At 32.7% G+C, this 25,464-nt stretch overlaps 4 protein-coding genes across 8 annotated transcripts; 2 read left to right on the top strand and 2 right to left on the bottom strand.

Moving 5' to 3' along the window:
* Positions 1 to 55: 55 nt before the first annotated feature.
* On the bottom strand, positions 56 to 5,386 carry Ide (Insulin degrading metalloproteinase). Of its 2 annotated transcripts, none has more exons than XM_069122295.1 (14): positions 5,304 to 5,386; positions 4,285 to 4,478; positions 3,681 to 4,181; positions 3,348 to 3,553; positions 3,007 to 3,255; positions 2,285 to 2,677; positions 2,081 to 2,190; positions 1,846 to 1,990; positions 1,661 to 1,771; positions 1,476 to 1,596; positions 1,159 to 1,365; positions 770 to 1,062; positions 486 to 695; positions 56 to 409 (listed from the first exon to the last, which is right to left on the bottom strand). In XM_069122295.1, the coding sequence occupies exons 1-14, from the start codon at positions 5,369 to 5,371 to the stop codon at positions 164 to 166; spliced, it is 3,054 nt and encodes a 1,017-aa protein (XP_068978396.1). In that variant the 5' UTR covers positions 5,372 to 5,386; the 3' UTR covers positions 56 to 163. The 2 variants fall into 2 exon arrangements, with proteins under 2 accessions (XP_068978396.1, XP_068978398.1); XM_069122297.1 differs by lacking the exon at positions 5,304 to 5,386 and adding an exon at positions 4,807 to 5,102.
* Positions 5,274 to 8,101, top strand: Smu1 (Smu1 spliceosomal factor). Of its 3 annotated transcripts, none has more exons than XM_069122300.1 (8): positions 5,274 to 5,328; positions 6,051 to 6,117; positions 6,223 to 6,366; positions 6,449 to 6,563; positions 6,664 to 7,306; positions 7,376 to 7,477; positions 7,558 to 7,894; positions 7,965 to 8,101. In XM_069122300.1, exons 4-8 carry the CDS (start codon positions 6,518 to 6,520, stop codon positions 8,061 to 8,063), a joined length of 1,227 nt encoding a protein of 408 aa, XP_068978401.1. In that variant the 5' UTR covers positions 5,274 to 5,328; positions 6,051 to 6,117; positions 6,223 to 6,366; positions 6,449 to 6,517; the 3' UTR covers positions 8,064 to 8,101. The 3 variants fall into 3 exon arrangements, with proteins under 3 accessions (XP_068978401.1, XP_068978399.1, XP_068978400.1); XM_069122298.1 differs by lacking the exon at positions 5,274 to 5,328 and adding an exon at positions 5,813 to 5,968; XM_069122299.1 differs by lacking the exon at positions 5,274 to 5,328 and having other exon boundaries at positions 6,059 to 6,117; positions 6,204 to 6,366.
* A 389-nt stretch (positions 8,102 to 8,490) lies between these two features.
* On the top strand, positions 8,491 to 12,201 carry LOC138184421 (golgin subfamily A member 7). Of its 2 annotated transcripts, XM_069122309.1 has the most exons (4): positions 8,491 to 8,824; positions 8,976 to 9,075; positions 9,167 to 9,331; positions 9,713 to 12,201. In XM_069122309.1, exons 2-4 carry the CDS (start codon positions 9,046 to 9,048, stop codon positions 10,001 to 10,003), a joined length of 486 nt encoding a protein of 161 aa, XP_068978410.1. In that variant the 5' UTR covers positions 8,491 to 8,824; positions 8,976 to 9,045; the 3' UTR covers positions 10,004 to 12,201. The 2 variants fall into 2 exon arrangements, with proteins under 2 accessions (XP_068978410.1, XP_068978413.1); XM_069122312.1 differs by lacking the exon at positions 8,976 to 9,075 and having other exon boundaries at positions 8,500 to 8,824.
* A 952-nt stretch (positions 12,202 to 13,153) lies between these two features.
* Positions 13,154 to 23,556, bottom strand: Pde6 (phosphodiesterase 6). Its single transcript, XM_069122294.1, has 13 exons — positions 22,079 to 23,556; positions 20,632 to 20,863; positions 19,890 to 20,221; positions 19,473 to 19,706; positions 18,743 to 19,100; positions 18,426 to 18,595; positions 17,908 to 18,130; positions 17,632 to 17,706; positions 17,520 to 17,558; positions 17,142 to 17,423; positions 16,543 to 16,919; positions 15,702 to 16,138; positions 13,154 to 15,029 (listed from the first exon to the last, which is right to left on the bottom strand). Exons 2-13 carry the CDS (start codon positions 20,683 to 20,685, stop codon positions 14,395 to 14,397), a joined length of 3,216 nt encoding a protein of 1,071 aa, XP_068978395.1. The 5' UTR covers positions 20,686 to 20,863; positions 22,079 to 23,556; the 3' UTR covers positions 13,154 to 14,394.
* Positions 23,557 to 25,464: the final 1,908 nt, after the last annotated feature.

Here is a 25,464-nt window from a genome sequence, read left to right as displayed (position 1 = left end):
ATCCATCAGCATTTATAAAATTAATATCTTAAATGATTATTTAATATTTTAAACATTGTTTTTTTATATAACAGAGTATGTTAAAATCATTTATTTACCTGATATTTACTACAATCTGCAGTGACATAATTAAAACACATATTCACAGTTATTATTAAGTACTTCATAATTTTGATGAGTGTGCGCCTTTTCTTGGTATATCACTGAATGGCTTCAACAATGGATACAAACACTGACTAATTTTAAATGATATGATATCATCAATTTTTTTCGGTTCAATATTGTTTGTTCCGTCTAATGAAATGTATTCATTAGATTCCATTACATTTTCATCTTCTAATTTTACATCTTTTAGTGTAGAAAGTACATGTACTGATAATTTACGTTGAATGTCACTTTGAAATATTTCCTACAAATGAAAAACGTTTAAATCCAATATACTTGTATTAGTGTTAGTCTAAGTGATGCAGTCATTATATGCATACTTTATAAAACTTTAGTATTTGTTCCTGTGTTATAGTTTTTAAATATGCAACTTCAATATTTGCTCTATCGAAATTATATTGTTGTGATATAATTTCACTCCAAAATATGGCAGATAAAGTAGTCATTTGTTTAGGTTTTTCAAGTCGTCGTATTGCTAGTGATTCTTTATGTGCATTAAATTCTTCTTTTGTCATAGATGGTATATATTGCTGAAATAAATTAACTTTAAATGTAAATTTTAGAAACAAATATATCTAGTAATATTTAAATTCTAATTACTAACCAACATAGAATTTAAAAACGCATTAATTCTTTGTTCAACATATTTAGGATGTCTGTCACTTTGAACTATAATTCTTAAACCTTGTGCACCATTTGTTCTTCGAACTCCACTAAACACTATATATCCCAATTGTTCTTTAGTTCTTAATGTAGTAAAACAAGGTTCTGATAAAATCTGTGCTAAAAGTTCTAGAAGCATATTTGATTCTGTTGATTGTAAACCAGTTTGATAATAAACTTGCGTACATGAATTACTATGAAATTTAGTTTTTACTTCAAATAAAAATTGACAACCTAGAAAATATATATAGGAAAAATATTAATTTTTCTTTCCATTTTTCTATAAATATTATTTAAAAACTTTTAACATAAAAAGTTAAATGTACTTACCATCTTCTAGTTTGATTTCACGATGTAAAATTAACTGCCTAGATAGAAGTGGTACTATATGAGGAACTGCATTTGATAATTTTGATTCTATTGACTTTGCAGTTTCAATAGCTTCTGACATTGTTACATTACCATGTATTAAACATTCCATATGTATTTTGTTTAAAAATTGTGGGATGAAATTTTGTACTCTTTCAACTGTTAAATCTACATACAAATGAAATTATACAAACATAATTATATTAAACATAATTAATAAATTATAAAATTTATAATGAATATTTCTTATCTATTTCTTTATCAATCAAATGACTTACGAGACGTAGCATTTAGTAATTCATCCTTCATCCAAATTTGCTCTGATAATAAAACAGCAAGATAATAAACTGCATGCTGATATGGCTGTTCAGCTTTATAATTTTTCAAGCTTCTAATATACTAGAATTAAGATGAAAATTAATAATAACATAGTAGTATACATAAAAATTTAAGTAACACATACATTTTCTTTCCAAATTTCAAATCTTTTTGGATCAACTTTAAAATTAATCATTTTATCAATAATTTTATTCAGTAACACGTGTTGTTTATCATCGTAGCCAACAATTCCCAGCTAAAAAATATATACTGTATAATATTAAAAATGAAATTTATATATATTATGTACTTATAATAGTTTTTACTTACTGTCATTCCATATTTACTATTAGTGAGCTCCCATTTAAGACCAACAATGTCGGCGGCATATGCATATTCATTTAGAGCATCACGAAATAATAATACAAATATATATGTTAAATTACAACTAAGAGGATCCATGTATGCTAGTGGACTGTAAACAAAATGCAATCATATTTAAGTATAACGACATCCTTAATATAAATATGAATTAAGTAGACAACACAGTTTACTTATATTTTACCTGACGAAATCGATAAATAAATTAGCTCTGGGTATAAGAAATTCATCATCTTGTTTAAACCATAATCTTATTAGTGGAGTGTCTTCAATAATTACTGGAAATTTGGATATCTAGAGAGAATAAAAATGAAATTGTTTTGTTATAATATGCATACATACATATATGTACTTGCATATAGAAATGTTTACACAAATGTTTACTCACAGTACTTTCTGCTGGTTTTATATCAAATTTTTCTGGTATGAACTCATTCTTTGGTGGCAATTGTAAATCCGAATTTAAACCAGCATTAATCCATTTACTTATTATATTTTGTGGTATCTTTTCTTTTTTAAATTTAACACCATACCATTTTTCAGTTTCGTCAGCTATATCTTCATATAACTTTGCAACTACATGAATTCTAACATTTTCTGGTTTCAAATATTCCATTACCCATGTGATTAAATCTGGTTTCCATAACGGAAAAAGATGTTCCGCTATTAAAATTTCTTCCATTGGATAATCATATAATATTTGTGCTATACCACTGACATAATCACAAGGATAACCTTTTTCCTTGAATCGAAAATTTATATTTGCGATGTCTCTATATTCCTTCAGAACAAAACAGCTATTTTATTAAATTTATTAAATATTTATATATTCATGATTAACACTTCACCAACAGAACACATAGTGTTTTCTTTATTAGCAAATACTTTATGTTGTTTATTATCTCTTTATATCAGTAACTTTATGGCTATTGTTTTCACAAATTTGTAAATATATATTTTAAAATATAAAAATCATAATTAACATTGTAACTCGTGTATGTAATTAGATGTTCCTGCTGCAAACTAAGGTATAAGTACCTTAGCTTCTCCGACGGCGAAGTGTTAATATTTAAATCTGTATTACATAATAATTGATTTATGAATAATTACATTGTAAATCCACTCAACTGGCCCATGTTTGTTTAGCATGTTAATATATTGGAACGTTAAGAGGACAATATCATCAACATGTTGAATGCCTTCTTCTGTTAAATCAACAAAAACGGCAAAGAAGCTAAAACCTCTAGCACCTAATCGTTTACCCGAACCAAGCGAATTGCACCATCCTTTTGCTTTCAATAAAGATAAAAGTGATCCTTCCCCTTCATGTCCTAATAGATGTGAAATATAATGTGCAGGCTAAAAAAATTTAAAAAAGTGGATGTATTTTTATTATACGATTGAGAACAATAAATTAATATATTAAGAAATAATATAAATACAGTTATTACCGCTGATTTATAATGTTCTCGCAAGTCAGGTATAGGAAATATAATATACAAATTCCTAATATCTTTTATTGGAACAACATACCACCTGTTTTGAAAATGTTGCTTTGAATTAAAAGGATGTTCCGGCCAAGTAGGTACTGTAATATCTTTATTTTTCACTTGAGAAAATAACTCTACTACCATTTGTTCAAGTTCATCTAAACTCTCTAAATATAGAACAGAATTTATAAGAATAGTTTTTATTTTATAAAAAAAGCATAAATAGATAATATTTTTTATTTCATATTAAATATGTTTTAGTGGAGTAAATAATAAATAAAATATTTTACTTACCTTTTCCAAATACAGATAATGCCATAATGTTAGAGGAATAAAATTTGTTATGAAATTCAAGTAATTTTTCCCGTACATTTATTCCTTTCTGCTTTGGGATTATATCTAAAGTTTCCTTATTCCCAGTAGCAAATTTTGAGAAAGGATGACTTGGATCAGCTGATGATCTATCTAACTGATCAAGGCGCCATGTATCATTTGCTAAATTTTTTTTACATTCCATATGGATAGCATTTAATTCTAACTCAGTTAAAGCTTCTGTAAAGAGTGGAGCAATAAAAAATTGTGCAAAACGATCTAATGCACCTTTCAATTTTTCTGCATGTACATCAAAATAATAAAGTGTATGATCCATATAAGTTGATGCATTATAAGTACCACCATTTTGTGACAAATATTTATTATAATCATTTTTCTCTGGATATTTTTCTGTTCCCAGAAATAACATATGTTCACAAAAATGTGCTAAGCCTGGTAAATCATCTGGTTCACTTAAATAACCTATAAAGATAAATAATATAAAATTAAATATAGCTTAAAACTATAAAGGTAGTAATTACATTATATTCAAAAAATAATAGTATAACTATATATCTGATTTTACCAATATTCACATTCAAAGCAGCGGCACTTTTATCTGTTGTGGGATCACTAATGAGTAAAACTCTCATTTTATTAGAAAGTAATAGACCTCTATATTCCCTTTTATCATTTGGTGATTTAGTAATGTTATCGTATCGCTTTTCTATAAGATTATGATGAACCATGTTGGATACTTTTATACTAGATGATTTACACCTACAAATAAAGAAAATATTAAACATAATACAAAACAACTTTTAGTATTACATGATCATAAATAACAATTAAGCAAAAATGAAATTTTTTTACATTAAACAGATAAGTTGAACATTTATTCCTCCCATTTTTAATTTGATTTAAAGGCAAAGGATGTCAATATATGAACAAATTTTTGTTTGGTAATATTAAACTATATATTAGATTTTATCATTTTTAAATAATGATACCATTATAAAAATTAATATAATGTCAAGATTTTTGCAAAAAAAGAGTAACTGTTACATAATTTATTGCTGATATAAAAATGTGTAGTGATTTTACTTACAATTTTGTTTTATAATCTTGTTTTACAATTTTTCTTAATAATATCTAACTCTTTTCAATACTCAAGTTCTATAATCCTGTTTTACCCTCGATTAATTAAAAAACAATTTTTTTAATAATCGGGTTATTATATGCATTCCAATGATATATAATTTTTTAATGATCGATAATATAATGTAAATATTTCATATAAATAAGAATAATATATAAAAAGATAAAATGCACTGTTAGGTTAGAATAAGAGTTGAACAATGTAATACAGAATTATACACTTCACAAGATTAATTTCTTTACATCAAAAATGAAGTTTAATATTTTAAAATGCATTACATGTGATTAAGATAACTATGATAATATATATATATATACTTTGAATTTATTGAATAATAACTAATAGATATATTCTTTCCATTGTTTTACAAATTGGTAAATTTCATTCGGATATACTATGACCGAATTATATATCTATGTAATGTTTCATCAAGAATGTATGCATACCTGTAAACAAAGAAAGAGTGGGTTGGTACGTAAAAAATACGAGATTTGAACATATGTGTTAAAACCATTCTTATTGAATTTCTTTATAAATTACTTCTGGAAAATAAAGATTTATTTAATCTTGTTATCATGATTACTGTATAATGTTTTGAAGTAAGTTGCAGTGAATATCTATAGTAAAACATTTATTCCATAATGATATAGCGCAAACTATTGTCATTTATAAGAAGATGGTAATAAACAATATTAATAAAAATTACATTTATAATTGATAATAATTCAAATAATTTTTATTTGCAAGTATATAATATCAAATATATATTCTAAAAATAGAGTAGATGTATCGATACTTTTAAAAATAACTTATTAAATAAAAATATCTAAATCGTAGTAAAGATTCCTTACATAGAACTGGATCAAGATTAATAAATCTAAGAAATGACAGTTCTTTTTAAATTTGTTTTAATCTAGTGATAAAAATGGAAAAAATAACTATAACTCGATAGTGGTAGGATTGTATCGTTTGACGACATAACGTTACATGAGATTATGAGACTGTCTTTCTTTATTAATTCTGATTGATTGTGATTAAGTGGGAATATTTATTTTCCTGTACATTTTTTTTAAGTATTGTAAAAGATGTCAATTGAAATTGAATCTGCAGAGTAATTATTATATTATTAATTATATATAATAAAATTTGAATATTTGTGTTTTTAATACTTATATGTTATTGTTTGATTTTAGTGTAATTCGTTTGATACAACAGTATCTTAAAGAATCAAATCTTGTCAAAACATTACAAACATTACAGGTATCTATTTATCGTTGTTATACAATATACTCCTTAACAAATGGATCATATCAACGAATTTTGTTAATAAACGTACAAAATAAAAGTAAAATTGTTTGTTTATAGGAAGAAACAGGTGTATCATTAAATACAGTGGATAGTGTAGATGGTTTTGTAGCAGATATAAATAATGGACATTGGGATACAGTATTAAAAGCTATACAGTCACTAAAATTGCCAGATAAGAAACTTATTGATTTATACGAACAGGTAAAAAGATTTTTTAAGCAAAAAGATTTTTTGTGTTATTTTTAATAAATATCAATTTCATATTTATGATAATACTCCATAGGTTGTCTTAGAATTAATTGAATTAAGAGAATTAGGAGCAGCTCGATCATTATTGAGGCAAACAGATCCCATGATTATGATGAAACAACAAGAACCTGAAAGATATATACATCTAGGTATATTAAATATGTTTAACAGAAATTAAGTATTATATTTACATACAATTTTATTTTGCTTATATATTTTTTTAATATCATATCTTTTTTTTGGGCACAGAAAATTTACTTGCACGTTCATATTTCGATCCACGTGAAGCATATCCTGATGGAAGTACAAAAGAGAAACGAAGAGCTTACATAGCTACAGCTCTTGCTGGTGAAGTATCAGTTGTACCATCAAGTAGATTACTTGCATTATTGGGACAAGCATTAAAGTGGCAACAACATCAAGGTTTACTTCCACCTGGTACTACGATTGATTTGTTTAGAGGAAAAGCAGCAGTGAGAGATCAAGAAGATGAGAAGTACCCTACTCAACTTTCAAAACAGATTAAGTTTGGTCAAAAATCTCATGTAGAATGTGCACGTTTTTCACCAGATGGTCAGTATTTAGTTACTGGTTCTGTTGATGGATTTATTGAAGTATGGAATTTCACAACTGGTAAAATCAGGAAAGACTTAAAATATCAAGCTCAAGACAATTTTATGATGATGGAGCAAGCTGTATTATCAATGGCTTTTAGTCGTGATAGTGAAATGTTAGCTGGTGGTGGACAGGATGGTAAAATAAAAGTGTGGAGAGTTCAAAGTGGACAATGTTTAAGAAGATTTGAAAAAGCACATTCAAAAGGTGTTACATGCCTTCAGTTCAGTAGAGATAACAGCCAAATTTTATCTGCATCATTTGATACTACTATAAGGTATATAAAAGCAATAATTATAGAAAAATTCATTTTTAACATTATAATTAGTATAATACTTTAATATAGGATACATGGACTTAAATCTGGAAAAACTTTAAAAGAATTTCGAGGGCATGCTTCCTTTGTAAATGAAGTAGTTTTTGCCCCAGATGGACATAACGTAATAAGGTATAATATCTATTTTATTAGTTCTTAATTACTTTTCTTTTGTAAAGCAGTTATTAAATATTTTTATTTATATTGATCAGTGCATCATCAGATGGAACTGTAAAAGTTTGGAGTTTAAAAACAACAGAATGTATAGGTACATATAAGTCCCTAGGAGCTGCAGATTTAACTGTTAATAGCATACATGTCCTTCCACGAAATCCAGAACATTTCGTCGTGTGTAATCGTTCAAACACAGTTGTAATTATGAATATGCAAGGGCAAATAGTAAGATCATTCTCCAGTGGAAAACGAGAAGGAGGTGACTTCGTATGTACTGTTGTAAGTCCACGTGGCGAATTTATTTACTGTGTTGGTGAAGATCTTGTTCTTTATTGTTTTTCTACATCATCAGGAAAGCTTGAAAGAACACTTAATGTAAGTATTTTTATTCTTAAACTCTAATAATTTATTTTTTATTGTATTTTTTATTATTTCCACATTTCAGATACATGAGAAAGATGTTATAGGTTTAACGCATCATCCGCATCAGAATCTTTTATGTTCATATAGCGAAGATGGTCTTTTAAAATTATGGAAACCGTAAGAATGTATATAAATTAAAACATCTTTTTCTAATTCTAATAGCGTTTCATTTCATGATATATTTCTTGTGCATTCTTAATTTTATGAAATATGGAAAATATAAAATAGGGATATTCATTCTTCTAAGACCACCTTTAATGTGTAAATTTTATATTATGCTGCAATAAAAGCACATTATGTACATACAATAATCTGTTTTTTATTATTTCTAGCTGTTCCTAGTGAAATACTAAACATTAGTTTATTTAGTATCAGAGAGGAAGCTAATACGTATCTGTCCACTTGGTGTGTGTCAAGTCATGTTTGAAAAGAATTTTTGGTATTTTTTACATTGTTAATTAATTGAATAATAAGTATATTTTTATTATATAAATAAATAATATATATACATTTTTGATATTTCACTAAATATTTGTATGTAATTCAATAATTTCAGTATTTGGAAATGTAGCTAAAAGTGTTTTCACTTAGCAAAGCGATTGCAGCGCTCTATGGCTAGCGGTCGATTGTGAAGCACACTTTACGACATTAAGAGCTTTACTTCCCCTACGGGAGTTGCTAGACTTGTGTATACGACCGTGGTCAGTCAGAGTCAGAGTACTGTCCTCCGTGGTTTTCCAACGAAAATCCATGGTTCAGTGATCAGTTGTATGTTGCATCCTTATTCCCTCGTTCTCTTTTTCGCGTCCGACTAAATAGTCGAGATTATTTTCAACGAATCTGTTTTATCAAATCGTCAAGACGAAGCTTAAAATGCCATTGGTAAGTGCGTCCACCTTTTGTCTCGGTTTTTCTTACTTTCTTTTACTATTGGTCTGTATGGTACGATGTTTCTTTCGTCACTTTCTTTCATGTTTCATTTGCTTTGAATATCGAACACCGTACGATATCGTTTTTAATCGATTGTCGATAGACTTCAGATTTATTACGAATGATTTTCGATAAAGTGGTTTGGGTGCGGTTTTGTGGTTAGACAAACGAAAATGTGTTCGACATGCGAACCAGAAGTAAAGGTGAGAAGAGTGATAAAAGAAGAAATTTTGAGTTTTAAATTTATTTTGTTGAAGAGTTTGGTAAAATGTTTATTGGGTTTATTTTTTGTAGGGCAATCACGCTGCCCTTACACCCCTGGAGGATATGTCAGCTGGTCGAGGGCAAGCAGGTGGGGGGCCTCCTCCGAATTGTCAGAAAGTTTTTATACAACGTGACTACAGTGAAGGCACTATGGTTAAGTTTCAAACACAGTTTCCCACAGAATTAGAAAGCAGAGTATGTATTTAAAAAAATTTATTTATGTGTTTTATTCATAAAATGTCGACCATTTGAGTTATCTTTTTGGTTATCTCTGTTTAATTTTTAAGTTGTGTAATTGTCTGTTTAATTATTAAATTATATATTTTAAAAATTGTTACTTCTATATAAGATTCATTTCATCAATAATGTATATGTTTTTTTAATAATTTCTTGTGCTTTTTATTTTCAAATCTTTTATATAAATCTACTATAGGATCAACAGTTGCAGAAACATAATAATATACTTCGTTTTAATTTAATTTTTGAAGAGTGAATTTAGTGAATTCATAGGCAGTAACAAACCAATTTATTTCACATTTATGGAATATGTTTTTGCTATCTTATTTTTCAATTTAGCTGGACAGACAGTCGTTCGAGTATACAATCAATCAGTTGAACAACTACTTCGCAGAAGCTGAACGAGCCAGTTGTTCCACATACTGCGAAGGCTGCCTGGCTTGCCTCACTGGTTATCTAATTTATATATGCACAGAGACTCATTACGAAAAGTGTTTACGAAAAGTGGCAAAGTTTGTTAGTGAACAAAATGACAGAGTCTATAAGCCACGTGGTTTGTTACTAACAGATCCTGTAATGCGTGGTCTTAGGCTAATAGAAATTTCAGTATTGGACAGGCCTGCATCGTGACTGCACATTAGCCGATCCAGGGAGTTCTTTATGTGATCCGAGCACTTCTGCCACTTTGTTGGAATTGCAAAACTTATATGAGCTGATGAGTGTCTCTGGACATAAATTTTGTTCAAACTCCAATCATACCGTACAATTTAGTTCATGCAATGTGAATTTTACAGAGATTCACAGAATAAAGGAAAACGGTTTACATTTCCAGTGAATGATACTGTAAACATACATGCAATGTTTTTGTTAAATAACACGAACAAAAGTTGACTTCTTTGATATAGTATAATGTAAGTTTGTTCTAAGGAAAGCTTTGTTTATTCCATTTGATGGAATGTAACGAATTTCATTGACACTTCGTGAGACTTTCGATCGTGAAATAACAGTAACAAAAGTACACTTTCACAGGGTTTGTCTTGAAAACAAGGACACAATTACTCTTTCTTTGCATGTATGTTTTTGATCAATTGGAATTATTGTATCTAGTGTCCAGCACTGAGTTTGGACAAATCGTGGATGCGTACCAAGGCCAAGGCGTTAAATTTTCTATGCATATAACAATGCCAGTGTAAACAATCGATGCAAAGTATCTGGGTGTGTGTTTACTAAGGAGCGTGTTATATTTATCAAATGCATAAGACCAGAAACGCTTACACAGATTTTACTTACATGCCCAGTTTCTTTGTATATCGAGTGAATGTTTAAAAAGATTTTTACTGTTCGTTTAAAAATTTTATCGTCATCTGCATTTAACAGACAGTGTATGTGAATCAAATTCGAGTTCCATTTCTCAGTTGAATAGTTCCAAACTCAATTTGGTTTTGAATTTGATTCAGCATCATTGTCAAGTACTGAGAAACATTTTTCGCGTCATTATAAGCTTAAAACGCTTTGTTCAACTTCGTTTAAGCTTAATTATTCTTCGCGTTATATCTTCCACGATGCTTCTGTTCAGTGACCATATTTTTGTGAGTTTTACTCATTGAACCTGTGAACACGACACACGTCACAAGCCCAGGTGTTCACTTACCGTGGATGTGACACCTCTCTATTAACAGAGTAATTAATTAAACAAATCGGATCGAAAAATCGAAATTGCTGGCACAAAGTATTTGCGCTCAGAGAAATCTCCGTTGGATTGGCTAAAAAATAAAATTGTACAAAAAAGAAGAGAAAAAAGAAAAAAGAAGAGACGAAAACGAAAAAAAAAGGTGAATTACGAAAGAGATGATTAATTAAAAAATAGATTATATTATATCGAATTAATGTGACGGTGCGAGCATTGTGATCAAGGATGAACCGCGACTCACATGCACTTAGTTGGATGATGCTGGTTATACATAATTATAATCGCATTGTATGCGTGATTCTTTTGTTTTTATATTTTTCTACGAACTCGCGCGAGACTTAAAAGAATTTTTCTTGTCAAATCTTGCAAACCGTATGCTCGACTTTCTCACAGATTCTTTATGATTGTTCGTATTCGTTTCCCCATAGAACGTTATGATATGATCTCAATCGACAAGCCTCGAAACTTTTCTTCTTTATAACATTGACTAACGAGTATATCGTTTTTTACGAGATGTTTCGATGGCTGTTTTAGCGCTCACATATACTTACCCGTGTCATGAGGAGATTAAGCATTCATTTTCTAGGGTAAAACTCGGTCTCGTCCTTGGTCACGGTGATCATAAATGGAGCCTGCTCCACATAAATTGTACGACAAGGTGAAAGAGTCTTGCCAAATAGCCGCGCCACTGCCTCGACATTCTCTCTCTCTCTCTTTCTCTCTCTCTTTCTGTGTCTATCTATCTATCTATCTTACGTTTCTTAAGTAAATGAATTATAAATGAGATTAAACAAATGAAAATCTCTAATATAAGGAACACATTTTTTGTCTTATAAAAAAAAATGAAAATAATTGTCGAACAGTGTCGTAGTGTTACGCGTGTCAGGCTCCTCTTTCTTTCTTTTACTATGCAATCAAACGTTGCATAAATATGTAAATAGCGAATATAAATCGTCGACACACGGAGTATCAAGAGAAAAAAGATGATGAGGGGAAACCGTTTGTTATACTTAATTTAATCGTAGGACCAAAAGAAAAAAAGAAAACGTTTGATGATTCGTTATTGTGTAAAGGACACCATCGTTCGAGTGTAATTTCTAAATGTTTTAATAATAAAATGCTGCGTAAAAGTCACGGAGCCAAAGGACTACTCTTTGAAATTGAAATGAAATGATTTTAATACAACTTTTTTGTGTTATCGTGGGTCGCTGGTCACTTATAAATCTTGTTCATAGGTCATCAGTGGGTCGCGATAGTCACTGAAAATGAAAATTTCTATGCGAATTACGGGTGATTTATAATAATTAAAAAAAATTTCTCTCAGGTATTGATAAACTAATTAATTAATATTTATCATAAGTAATATTTTCATGAGTTATTGATTGAAAAATTGTGAAGTTTTCATTCATCAAAAAAGATGTCCTTCGAATGTCGAAAATTCAATATTATTGTATTTTTTCTAGAATCGAGTATATAAACACTAGATTCTATCATATTCTTTCCATACTTCATACCTTTTATTTAATTTTTTTTTAATTTCTATAAATTGTTTAATTTAAAATAAATTTATTTCTAGGGGACAGAGAAAAGGCAGAAGAAGTGTAACACACTTTGAGCACATTCAGATTTTATTTAGTCGTGTGCGATAGTCTCTGACAGGCATGTTCGTACACAGTGGCTATATCAAAAGACTAGAAACCAGTCTCACTCTTGTCGCAGTATTCACATATTTGTATTTTTTTTTTAAACACCGCACTCGAACGATCCTGAATAATTAATTGATACTTGTACGTACTATTAGCACGGATCGGCCAGGCTTGTATCACGCTTGTGTCTTTTTGTTTCATCAAGAAAATATCTATTTTGCACAACACCATCTGTGACAAGGATTTCATACGATTCAATCATAAATACTTAATAGTTTAATGAAACAAAAGACTCATCGAATTCTTTTTGAACTTTTTCCTGGTTTATCATCCTTTGAATATTAATTAAAACAACAGAAAATAGGAAAGATACTTGGATTAATGATAAGTTATCGACACCAGGAAAGATATGTATAAAGGAAGAAGAAGAAAAAAAGAGAAAAATACAAAAATAAGATTGCGAGTCACATCCTTGAATTGCAGAATGCGAGATCGCGTATTTATTTCCTGCGTCATAGACGCAATTTTTGGTGTGGTTGAATGACGTAATTGAATCGTTAATTCGATTCGTAAGCATCAATTTGCCTTGTACATACCTTTATCGCTGACTGATTCTCGGCGCTATCTTAGAAACGCGTGGAATCGAAATGCAATGTGTCGAGAATGCATCGAGACTCCAACATTTTCTGTTGCTTTCATTTTTTCTTTTACAATTTTCTCTATTTTTCCCCTTTTTCTTTGGAATATAAAAATGCCTATCATTTGGGTACATATTTCTCATTATTTTTTCTGTATTTTTCGTCTCCTTTCCATTGATATATAAAAATGCCCATCTTCCAACTATTCTTTTCTTTTCTATTTTATAAATCGCGAGATCCATTCTTCCATTTTTCATCGATTCTATATCTCTGGAATTATCCTAATAAGGTATCGAGATGTAATACAAAAAAGATTGTCAAAATTGAATTCGTACCATCGTCGACTACATCACGTTTCTTTTTCTGAATGGTAAAAGTCGATGAAGGTTGCCTAACTCATCACCAGTCTAACTACCTAGCCATCGACTATTCGTCTAACTTCCCACCTAAAGACTCGACAGTCTTGGAATGAAATCTTGCAAGCTCCCATTTTCAGCTTTGACTCTGTGATCTTAAATATTTTCTTCGTTCAAGGAAATCTCAATTCCATGTTACTTTGATAGTTTTTGATTTTTCAAGGCATTCATTGCTTCGTATCTTCGCTATACAGTCATTTAGAAGTTTCATTTTTACAGTCGTCCATTATTTAACGAATGATTTCGTCGTTCTGTTAACAATTTCGATTACCACAATTTTCCAAAACCTTCTATGAACTTTTCTTTCTTGCTCCACTATACAGTCATTATATTCTCTAAAATTTAGTTCCTCATTTTCAATGAATTACTCTCCATTAGTCTTCTGTTATCTCCATAATTCTATTAACAATCTTGATTACCATGATTTTTCAAAATCTTCTATGAACATCAAGAGCTCAAGGTAATCTTTATTTCTTCGTAAATAACTAGTTGCAAGCTAGTATAAATTAGCCAGTAGACACTATCAACGTCCACCAGAGCTAATCTTAAGAAAATTTTAAATTTTTCATAAAATCTTCCTATTTTTCTTTCGTCATTCCGGTATGCTCTCAAGAGTGGTGGACGTAAGCCGTCAAATGAGCAAACATAATTTGTTCCGACTCTTTCTGTCAGGTATCAAAGCTTTCGATCTTGCAGCATCTTCAGGAGTGCTTCTAGCATAAAGTGACCTACTGATTCGATGTCTGACACCTTTGGTTAATGTTCGACCTCCTTTTCTTAAAGAAGCGAATCTTCCTAACGTGGATTTTTCTGCAACTTCTTTTCTGTCTACGTGAGCACAGTTCAAGGTCGTGACAGTGAACTCGATGTCCTTGGGTTCATAAGAAATGAATTCTTCTACAGGCTCGTCAATGGTGTCACGATCAATCCAGGTCAAACCCATCTCGACTTTTTCAGCCAGGTCTTGCCAATGTTGCCTATTTTCCATGGTGCCTTCATAGAGAGGCATGATCCATGGAAAAGTGTCTGAGAGGACTTTGTATAAAGGCAGACATATCACGTCGATGAAACCAACTTGCATTTGGGGAAGTTCGTCCTTTCTTTCACGATCCATCATGGCCACTGGTTGTTGATTTAACTGAAGACGTTCTAGATCACCCTGGTCGAAGAATTCATCGGCGACTAGCTTGGCTACGCGGTGTTGTACTTCCCAAGGCTTTGCTATGGCGCTCACGTCGCACGCCGTCATCATCATTCCACATAGCACTGGAAATAGAAAGTGGAAATCGAAGGATGAGAATTTGGTATTTGATATAGTGCTGTCAGTGAAGAGTAATTACAATAGAATTTAGGTTAGGCAATGTTAGAAATGTAGAGTTAGGTTGACTGTTAGCTGTTAGGTGGGATAGATTTTATTATAAATATAGTATATGTATATACATATGACTTCGAGATTTGATTTTACTATAGATATAGGAAAATTGCTGTCTATTGAATTTAGCGCATTATGGATTTAAGGCTCCTAGAATTTATTTTACTGGATATCACCTCTGGGTATACTGGATATAGGGGAATAGATGTCTTCTACATTTAGTTTTTCCACGAGTATAGAAAATCATATATAATTAGACGTCAAATTTGCAGACATTATGGAAATAGAGTAATATTTATTTAGATTTCTCTCTATTATAAAGAAATAATAAAATATTAAATTTGATGTCACCCTGTCGGTACAGAACACCAGTTATTAAATTTTCAATTACAAATTTCATTTTCACTATTTATGATATCGCATTAACACAAATCAACCGAAACCACTCTTCAGATCTATCTTTCATCATATTATAGGATATACTGTAGAGGAAACAGAGGATATACGTAAATGATATATAGGTGAATTACTAGCTTTTACGGTAATTATTGATAAATTAATCTTACGTTCTTTCTTCTCCTCACTCTGCCAATCGAATTCTCCCTCATCGATCAGCTCCATGAATCTATTTTTCTTCTTAAAATAAACAGCCAAATCAGTAGAAAGTATCGCACTTTCAACCACCTTCATCACCTTCCTATAATCTTCCATAGACAGACTTTGAAAGATGTTATTGCTGTCCGAATTCAGGATCATGACACATTGATCGAAATGATGATGTTCCATAGTACTTGTTGAATAGAGAATAGCCAATGGCGATTCTGTCTTCATTTGAAACGCGTTATTGGTTCCTCGATGGTCTAAGTCGTGACATAAACAAGCGACTAAGAGTCCAAGAATTTCAAGGTCTGTCATGAACTGCTCCATCTTGCCGGTTTTCAGCATGGCGAACATCGTCTGGGCGACGTTTAGTGCATGCCTCCAATTATGGTACTTGACTGGTCTAAAAATAGTTAAGAAATTTCCATGCTACAGCAGGTTCCACAAGTTACTTTAATATACATTTTCATTCATTTTTGTCTCGGCATTACTATTAGACTGTGGATGTTGTGCAAATTATAAAATAAAAGGAGATGCAATCTAGACAGAGATTTGATTCGCTGCATAAACATTATAACGAGTACTTCATCTTGAATATTTCGTATGTATATTTAAATATTTTATAAATACATAAACATCCGCAATCCAATTGTTTGTAATCTTGTTACGGCATTTCATAAGTTGTAATGCAGTTTTTATAATAATTTCGATAGTTAATTAGGGGAGACTCTGCTGACAAAATTTCCAAAACCATTTACTTTTGGAGTATTATGTAACATACTTTAATTAATTTAATAATTTTCTTACCTATAATTTTTCTTGACACTGAGAACCCATCTGCAGAGAACCTCGTAGGGGATATGAAATTTTTGGATGAGGTCGCATTGCTTGAACATTCTAATTGTAGCTCTGCAGGTATCTTCGTCGGTCAAATCGAAGTCAATGAAAGTGAAACTGTACAAATTATAGCATTCCGCGGACGGTATCGGTTCAGAAGTTAATTTCAATGTGTCGTCATTACTGGCTGTCGCATGGTAGCTCAGACATTCAAGAGCTACTTTCTGCTTGGCCATCAGCTTACAAGCTGACTCGTACATTTGGGTATTGTGGATTCCGAGGCCGCAGAAAATGGCGAACGCCTCGAAGATCGATACGTCCGAGTCCGTGAAGGATGTTCCGTTGTCCTGTAGAATAGTTTATCGAGAATTAAACTTTAGATTTCGTAGATCGATAGCGAGCTTCGTAAATATTGGATTTTTCAATTTCAAACTATTTAATTTTAATTAAAAAAACTATTAATTTTTCTAATAAAAACTAGAAGATAATCACTCTAATTATCAAAGATTCTCACTCCTGAAAACTAAAAAATATAAAAGTATTTGATATAAAAAAAAATGAAGAACAACCTTGTTGATTAATTGAGCAACGCCAATCACAGTTCTCTGCCCATTAACTATTGGCATACAAAGGATACTCTTGATGGGTCCACTACCAGCTTGAACAACGTCCTTCTTCAGCCATGTGGTCACGTCTCCAATATTCAAGATCTGACCAGTAGCAGCGACGTATCTTGCGATCTGACCCAGAGGATTCGATAGATCGCTTCCGCTGGGTCTGTAGACTTTAGCTTCCTGAGTCTCGTTGTCCATCTCGAAGATTGTAGTAAATTTATTTGCATCGTTCAATGCCTAGGCATAAAAAGAGAAATTTTGACGCGAAAGGAAAATGAAAAATTAAGAATATTAAACGCTATTGATACGTCAAGGACCAAGAGATTTACTCACGTGTTGTTGGAAAATGTCCTCCATCTCGATGTTGTTACTCTGAGCCGCCAGGAAAGAAGAAAAAGATGATCAGACTTACGAACTCGAGCAACACGTTGCCGGTGTCACTCACCTCTCTCCTCGACAGCGGTTTCCGGCACTCTTGCGTCGATTTTCCCGGTCGTTCGACGATTTTTTCGAGGTGTCCCTGAAACGAAACTTAGGATTTCTTATTACGCTCCTCGCCGACCCTTTCAAAGGGCTTGAGAAATCCTCGCTTTTCTAACAGCTTTACTTATTCTATGCTATTTAACAACCGAGTAGAGAAAATTAGAAATTCATCAAAAATCTGTTTCGTACTTTAATTACTTCAGACATACATTGAGGTTGATTATTCGAATGAACTTACTGCCTCGCCGCAGTCAAGATCTAGAAGATACACGGCACATCTTTCACATTTTAGAAGTTCCTTCGCTTCGGTCATTATTTTCGTGACCAAACATTCCAGATTGTTCTGTTCTTCGAATATGTTTCTAGCAAGATTCAGCAGAATCTGATTTCTTCGGTACTCTTGCACCGATAACTCGAAAAGCTGTGCGTTTTGTATTCCGATTCCGCAAAATGTTAGGTACCTGTAATTAGTTTTTTCATACAGACGTAGAATATGTATGTCGCGATGTTTTTAATTTATTTCAAAGATAGGCAGCTATTGTACTACAATATTCAACGATAAATATTTTGTATTTTTCCAACTTTTTCCATTTTGTCTTATCTGTCTTGTCTTTATTTGTTTCACTTGCCATTAGATTATCGTCTGATAGTCTATAATTTGTATCCACGATAGGAAATGTTTAGCGTAATTCTTTGGCATAACGTAGAGTCCCTAATGTTGCTTTTTACTTTTAACGAGTGGTAACATTCGCTAACCTTTGGAACACCTCCACGTCTCTATCGGTAAATTCGTTACTACCATTAGTCTTGTTTATAATCTGTGCAACACCAATCACGTCTCCCTCGTAATTGCAGATAGGCATAGATAAAATCAATGTTGTCTTGTAACCCGTTCTCATATCGATGGAACTATTGAACCTTGGATCCTAGAAAGGAACATTTATCAACTATTTATTTTTGTCCTAGAAATGTTTTTATCCAGAATTTTTTTTTTATTTTTTAAAATTGTCAACCATTCTTATGCTTAACATTTTACTTATTATCGATTCATCGAATCTCTTTTTTATGCGTACCTTGTAAGCATCCTTGATGTTGATGATTTCCTTAGTTTGAGCTACATAGCCAGCAATTCCAACTCCAAAAGGAATCTTAATCTCTTCGTTCTTCGCCCTTTGAATGGCTTCCTCCAATTCAGTGTCTTGCGTCACATCGAACAATTTTGCAACTAAATATCTATCCTCCAGAGGTCCTTTAGCCAGAAAAAGGCTTCCACGATCAGCATGCGTGAGCAGGCCGACGTTCACAAGGATCTTATGACAAAGAACGTTGATATCCAGCTCATTCGCCACATCCCTGATCAACTCCATGAACAAATCGCTCTCATCTAACCTGTTGAGCTCTTCTCTTCGTCCTACCAACGAGGTGTAAGTCCTGGATTTAACATACACGATCATATCTTATAGGTATTCTGATATTTTCTTCGTTCCACGAATGAAGATTTTTACTCTTTAGCAAACCGTTGATGATAAGGGCAAATTAAAGTAAAAATTCATTTTTCTATAAATTTTCATCCTTAGTAGATTAAAGATATTTATGTAAATCGCAATATTTTTATAAACGCAATTATAGGGAATAAGTAACTGTAATCTAAGTACAATAGATACCGAAACGAGGTAGAACGTATTTGTTTATTTGAAAAATATTCATAGTCCTCAAACACAAGTTTCTTTGAATATTAACATATAACGTTGAAAAGATTAAAAAGTTTTTAAAATAGAAAAGATTAAGATGATGTTAAGTCACCTGCTGGGACTTCTACTGCGTTTCGCCGGTGAACTGGAGGCCAGCCAACTCTGGAACAGGTCGGAGGTGACACTGTTCCGTTTGCTTCGACTCAGAAGGTTCTCCTGTTGGTGTACGTTCTTCAGTGGTGATTTGGTTTGAACCACAGTCATACTCTGAAGTCGTTGACGAAGCTCGAGGCTCGCGTTCTCGCGAAACCAGGTCTCCGCCGCGTCTGGATGCGCCTCGAGGTACCTTTTTGGAAAAATATCGTAACAAAAATGTACTTTTTTTAGCTTTCTGCCTATGATATCTATTAATATGCCGATCCACGTTAAGAAATAAAATATTCAAAAGCAACATGAAATTTTATACAATAAATGTATAGATTAGCGATAACGAACAATATTCAAGTATAAGAACAAAATATTTACTTACCTGCCAACTTTTTCCATAGTGAGACTATCGTCTTCGTCGTACTCGTGTATCGTATCTTGGCAGGTGATCCTTTTGCTCCTGCATATCCTGTCCTTCAGGACAATTTCGCTGTCCTTCGTATCAGTCTTGATGCTGGTGCTTAAAGGTAATTTTGATTCTTCCTGCGTCTTCGTCTTATCAGGATCATTACAGGGGACAACGGGTGATTCCAGTTGCTCGGGATTTAGCGAGCACACCAGATGACACTTGCTTCGCTCTGCCGTCTTCGAGGACATTGGTTTCGTTGAAATTTTCATTGTCTCGAACTTCTTTAAGTTATCATTCCGGTCCACCTATGTGATTTTTTTAATATCATATTACAATCTTTATAGTATCATTTTTATAACTTCTTCTAGTTGTTTACAATAATTGTTTATGAGAATCCCTAGTACGTAGTTACTTTTTAGTTTTCAGCACGTAATTTATTAACCATGTCATTTCACTTTAGACTTGTTCATTGATGATTACTATTGTATATTCATTAATTATCCGCGTTTAAAATTTTTTACCATTTAAGTATTTATGTCTTTTAATAATATTTTCTTCATTTTCACTCGTTATTTCTCTGCTTGGTCCTTGATAAGTTAATAAACATAACAATTGATTAATAGTAATTATTAAATAATTTAACTTGTCATCTTTTGTTTCTTCATTTTCTTTCATTTCTCTTTTTCTTGCATCTTTTTTAGTGGGATTATCGTACCTCTGTGTGTTTCACCTCCGGCAGCTCTTCGTCCACTTCGTCTTCAGACTCCATATCATCTTACGTCTGAATTAATTAGCATTGAGCACGATGGTATAGCTGCGCTGCAAGGCTTTAACGTGCGGAGTTCTCGGGAGAACGAGGTGAGAGGACACTTCGCATTGTAACCCCCTCGCTTTGTTAAACTTTACGGGCTCTTCGGACCGTGCTGCGAGCCTCAGAGACACCAAGCCTGAAACCAGTTAGTTATTCCTTTCGCTCAGAATGTCGCTAGCCCCATCCCCTCGCCCTCTCTCCATTCTTGATAACAGAATTCACCGTTGTACTTTGCTCACTCCGTTTCTGTATTCATGAAACTTATGAAATTCGCGGGAGACAGACGATTAAAAGTAAGGTTGTAAATAGTCGTGATTAACCCTTTGTACGTGATGAGGTATTTTTTAACAGCTTCTCATTATTTGCACAAGGCAACTTTTGAAAAGAATAATAGATTTTTCGAAAAATTATGTTTTGATTTTTTGATACGCTATTAGTATGAATTTTAATTAGTGAGCTTTTCTTGACATGGAAAATGGTACGAGAATCTGGGAGGTATATTTGCGAAACTATTTTTATAAGTTTCCTCGCAATAAGGGTAGTATAAAGAATTATAGAAAATAATATTTCGATGGGAATACTTTTGATGTATTTTTTTTATGATTCTTAACGATACAATTTAGAAATAAAATGCCCATGCATACATATTAATATATGTATATATATATATATGATTTTATACGTAGAATTCTTTTTACAGTTGTTTAGATATATAGAATTATGCACAGAATATTTACAGCGTAGAATCATTTTTACGATTCATACTTCATAATTTAATTTTGTTACATTTTAATAATTTTCACGAATTTTTTTAACGATCTTCTGAATCTCCATTCCTACGTAGAAAAGCGTTATGAAAAAGAATCGTGCAATCTTTCATCGCGAACGTGTCTTGTGTAACTTGGAGACTCGTCCTATCCCGTTTCATCCCCCAAGGATCGAACGGAACGACTCTCACGGGAAATTCACGTCTAATCGCAGAATTATGAAATTTCGCGATTTGATATTCAACGGGCCGTTCGTCGTCCCCATGCTACGTCTTTCCGAAAATAACCGTTTGTAGCGAAGGACCATCCGTTACTTCGACGTCTACTTTCGTCCGCGACACTACCCTTTTCTAACTCCCTCCTCCCACAATCGTGGTGACGAAACCCAACATTTCTTTCATTTACACTTTTTCTTAATTCTCCCCATTTTTTAAAAAGAGGAAAGAATTTCAAACAACTTTTGAAAGAACTTTTACACAATTCTCTAAAATTTACTCCTATATTCACAATTTTTAATTTGATTCTTAACTTTTTCTTTGTATAAAAGAAGTTTGAAAGAATTTAAAAAAAATTCAAAAACTCACCGGTGCCTAATCAACAATTTTCTTCTCAAATCCTTACATCCTCCTTCGACGAAAGTTTAAAAAAATTCTATCTCTGATACAATATCTTCCTTATGTAACATTTAAAGGTAGGGTTTCATCGAAGAACGCCTTTGTTTGATCAACGTGGAGCCTCGATAAAATTATTGTAGGTAGTCGAATTGCTAATTTTTTGTTGTGTTTAATTGATATACGTTGATATTATTATCATACTGTGAAAGAGATCGACAAGGCTACGTCGACGTCTCTTTAACAGTTTGTCCTCTTCAACTGCGTCCTTTAAGTATGCACCGTTGGTTTTTGCTGCATCCCTGGATCTTCACTGGGCCGAGAATTAATCGTTTGTGCATCCGGCCGTTTTCTTCGATCCTTAATAATAACTTAGCGAAGAATCGACGTAACGATCTTCCAAAGTTAACTTCGAGTCGATGTCTTCCCTCTTCTTTAGTTTCGTTGATATTCAGAATACGAGAATTAACGAGGATTCAGTAGAAAAGATCCCTTTTAATCGGACATTGCTTGATTTCTAACTTTTATTGTTACTTTTATATTAATATTTAGGATCCCGATTTTGTTCCGGAATTTTTAGTTTCGTGACAAATTCATGATAACATATAGAAAGTTTAAGATCCATTTTTCAGAAAATTTGGCGGAAAATGTGATTCTTAATTTGATTTCATTACTTTTAGCTTCTTTCTTCTAAAAAGTACGTTTCTTTCTTCTTGATATTTTAAAAGTTATTGTAGAACGAAACCTTTTATTCTGTATGAAAAATTTTAATGTAAAGTAGTGTTTTTGATTAGACCACGAATAATCTTTATTTTCAATGGGAATTTAACCTTTCTCCCGAATATTCGAACTACTTGGATACTGTGAAGTACCATTTCTAATTAAACAACTATCTCCAGTTACAAGTAGTACGTTTTTTGAGGCTTTTATCCTTGAATTTTCAATCCAGCGTTCTTAGATCACAATTTTTCTGTGAAAACTTACTTCTTTTATACCTTGGTTTCGTAACAGATCTTATTGTGGACGGCTCAAACCTTCTAAGGTTCGTTAGTAGAGGGGCCCGTTTTAGTGAGACATTATTCGATGCTCGTTGTCGAATCGTAGTTTAGGCAAATTGGAAATGGGACTTACTTCGTTCTCAGACGTCTTGTGGCTGCCCAAATCTTTAGATCTTCACTTCAAACTTATACAAACACTTAGTAGATTGTATCTTTTCTAGTCAAACGTCGATGGAGGCTTGTTAAGTTAAATTGGAAATTAAACTTGTTTATTCCTCTCTTTAGTAGTAGTAGTAATATGATTTCAAACTACCTCAAATCTTCCAAACTTTGTTCCAAACTTGTAAAAAGTATGATTTTTAAATTAAACGTCAATAAATAACTATTTTTGAATTCCAACTGGAGTAAGTCCATCAGAGATAAAGATGCTTATTTCTTGTCTTCCTTTTATATTTCCCAGCTATCTCAAACCTTTCGAGCTTCGTTTCAAACTCGTGAGAAATATCGTTTTAAAATAGGCATCTATCGACACCCGTTTTCGAATTCTGGTTGAAGTAAATCAGAGATCAAGTTTACTTTCCTCCATTTTTCGTTTCGTAACACACAATTATGAAACTACCTTGTGGCTGTTCAAACTTTCTAATGTTTATGTTAATAATTATTATGTTTTTAGTCAGACATTGGTTGACTAGTTTTCAAACCGTAATCTTGAGAAAATCTCTCAGTAAGGATCGTTTTTAGTCAGACATCGATGATCGTTTTCAAATCACAACTCGCTTCTTTCGCTCTTGATTTCGTAATGCACTGCCAGAGTACTTCATGTACACCTCTCAAAATCTTCGCTCTAAACTTACAAGAACCTCCAGTAAGGAGCGTCGTTTATAGTCAATCGTCGACTAATCTTAATTCCAAATCCTTAGCTTATATTCTACGTTCATTTTCCTCTTGTCTAATTTAATATAAATCGGACTTATTTTCCTTTCTTAATTTCCTAATTATTAATACGTTCTTAAATTCAATCCCAATTTCATTCTCAAATCTTCGAATCTTCGTTTCCAAGCTTCTAAATAGTAGTGTTTCTAATTGAGCGACAATCAACTTCGATAGACAATTGTTTTCCGATTGAAACTAAAGCCAGATAGAAATCAAGCCCGAGCAAATCGCGCGACAGGCATCCACGTCACTATCCGCTTTCCGTTATAGTAATCAAGCTGATCCCACGGTCTTCGAATCGATCTCGAGGCGGTCCTCGTTGCATCGTGCATGCTGTCCGTCCTGCTCTTCATGATCCCGCTGCCGGTGCTCCCGGAACAGTGTCACCAGCCTCGACTACGTTCGTGCACTGCGTCAACCGATCCTTCACCTAAACTTATCTAACCTCATGTAACCGACGCTCGATCCACCTTCCGATGTATTGCTTTCAAAACAATTTCCTTCGAATAATCTCCTTAATAATCTATAATTTTCATTCAATCTTCGTTTCACTAGCGATCAATTTATACATTTTCACGTTAGTCAAATCGAGATCGCTGATGTTCTAAACCAATCATTTACTCTCATCGATCGATAATATATTTATTCACCCAATTTTTCAATGCAGCTTCTTAATCGAAAGCACACACTGTGTCACCTATAAATACATCTAAGAGTTAAAACAGACTGGACAATAAAATTAGTCGTTTCTCGTTAATGTCTTACGAAGGAAGCATTCCAAATACAAATATAACAAAGGTGAGGAGAGATACGTGGCTTTTAAAGAAGGTGTCAGGCTAGTCCATCCCTAGAATTCTCTATAATCGTCTCTTATCGGTGGCTTTTCACATGGCGAAGAATCTCGGTAGAAAATAGCCCCGTATTTTTCCACTCTTATCGACGATAATCGTACGATATACGGTGAATCATGGGCTGGTCACGCACATGTCGTCGATAGTATGTACGATCGACTAGATAACGCAGGAGATAACCGTGAATATCAAAGGGAAAGGCGACTGGACCGGTCGAAAGCTCCGAGCTTACTGAAGCCAGGCTAGCCGACGAGGTGTTGGTGAAACACGAGCCTTTCTTTGTGTTCGTGGTAGATGTACGTGTGGGCGTGTATCTTCTGCGGTGTCTGTGTGCTCGTATGTGCGCTTGTGCGCCGCTGGAACGCGGAAACTGGTGCGCCAACTCCGATCTTCCACCGTGGAAGTCTCTGTCCATGACGAGTCGCGTTTCTCTCTGCCTTTGTGTTTGAATAACTCACACATCAATCGTTGTTTCTGTATTAGCGATGTGTCAGTGAGTATGTACGTTGTTGAGTGTGTACGTGCGTATAGATTCGTCGGTGATCGCCTTTTCACTGGCTTCCGAGTGTAATCGTGT

Source organism: Bombus flavifrons, chromosome 10 (assembly GCF_040668555.2).
Source record: "Bombus flavifrons isolate JBK064 chromosome 10, iyBomFlav1_principal, whole genome shotgun sequence".
Taxonomy (NCBI): Eukaryota; Metazoa; Arthropoda; class Insecta; order Hymenoptera; family Apidae; genus Bombus; species Bombus flavifrons.
The sequence above is the reverse complement of the archived record's forward strand: the minus strand, read 5'-3'. Positions and strand labels throughout refer to the sequence as shown.

What these genes read in the sequence shown, in the direction of transcription:
- Pde6 (XM_069122294.1), bottom strand. Translation starts at nt 20,685, where the DNA reads ATGGAGTCTGAAGACGAAGTGGACGAAGAGCTGCCGGAGGTGAAACAC. An exon ending in GACGTGGAGGTGTTCCAAAG is followed by an intron (nt 18,131 to 18,425) that starts GTTAGCGAATGT and finishes AACTAATTACAG; the next exon opens with GTACCTAACATTTTGCGGAA. An exon ending in AACCGCTGTCGAGGAGAGAG is followed by an intron (nt 17,559 to 17,631) that starts GTGAGTGACACC and finishes CTGGCGGCTCAG; the next exon opens with AGTAACAACATCGAGATGGA.
- Smu1 (XM_069122298.1), top strand. Translation starts at nt 5,943, where the DNA reads ATGTCAATTGAAATTGAATCTGCAGA. An exon ending in TGAAAGATATATACATCTAG is followed by an intron (nt 6,564 to 6,663) that starts GTATATTAAATA and finishes TTTTGGGCACAG; the next exon opens with AAAATTTACTTGCACGTTCA. An exon ending in AGCTTGAAAGAACACTTAAT is followed by an intron (nt 7,895 to 7,964) that starts GTAAGTATTTTT and finishes TCCACATTTCAG; the next exon opens with ATACATGAGAAAGATGTTAT.
- Ide (XM_069122295.1), bottom strand. Translation starts at nt 5,371, where the DNA reads ATGGTTTTAACACATATGTTCAAATCTCGTATTTTTTACGTACCAACC. An exon ending in CACTCTTTCTTTGTTTACAG is followed by an intron (nt 4,479 to 5,303) that starts GTATGCATACAT and finishes CTTTATTTGTAG; the next exon opens with GTGTAAATCATCTAGTATAA. An exon ending in CGTTTTTAAATTCTATGTTG is followed by an intron (nt 696 to 769) that starts GTTAGTAATTAG and finishes AATTTATTTCAG; the next exon opens with CAATATATACCATCTATGAC.
- LOC138184421 (XM_069122309.1), top strand. Translation starts at nt 9,046, where the DNA reads ATGTGTTCGACATGCGAACCAGAAGTAAAG. An exon ending in CATGCGAACCAGAAGTAAAG is followed by an intron (nt 9,076 to 9,166) that starts GTGAGAAGAGTG and finishes TATTTTTTGTAG; the next exon opens with GGCAATCACGCTGCCCTTAC. An exon ending in CCACAGAATTAGAAAGCAGA is followed by an intron (nt 9,332 to 9,712) that starts GTATGTATTTAA and finishes TTTTCAATTTAG; the next exon opens with CTGGACAGACAGTCGTTCGA.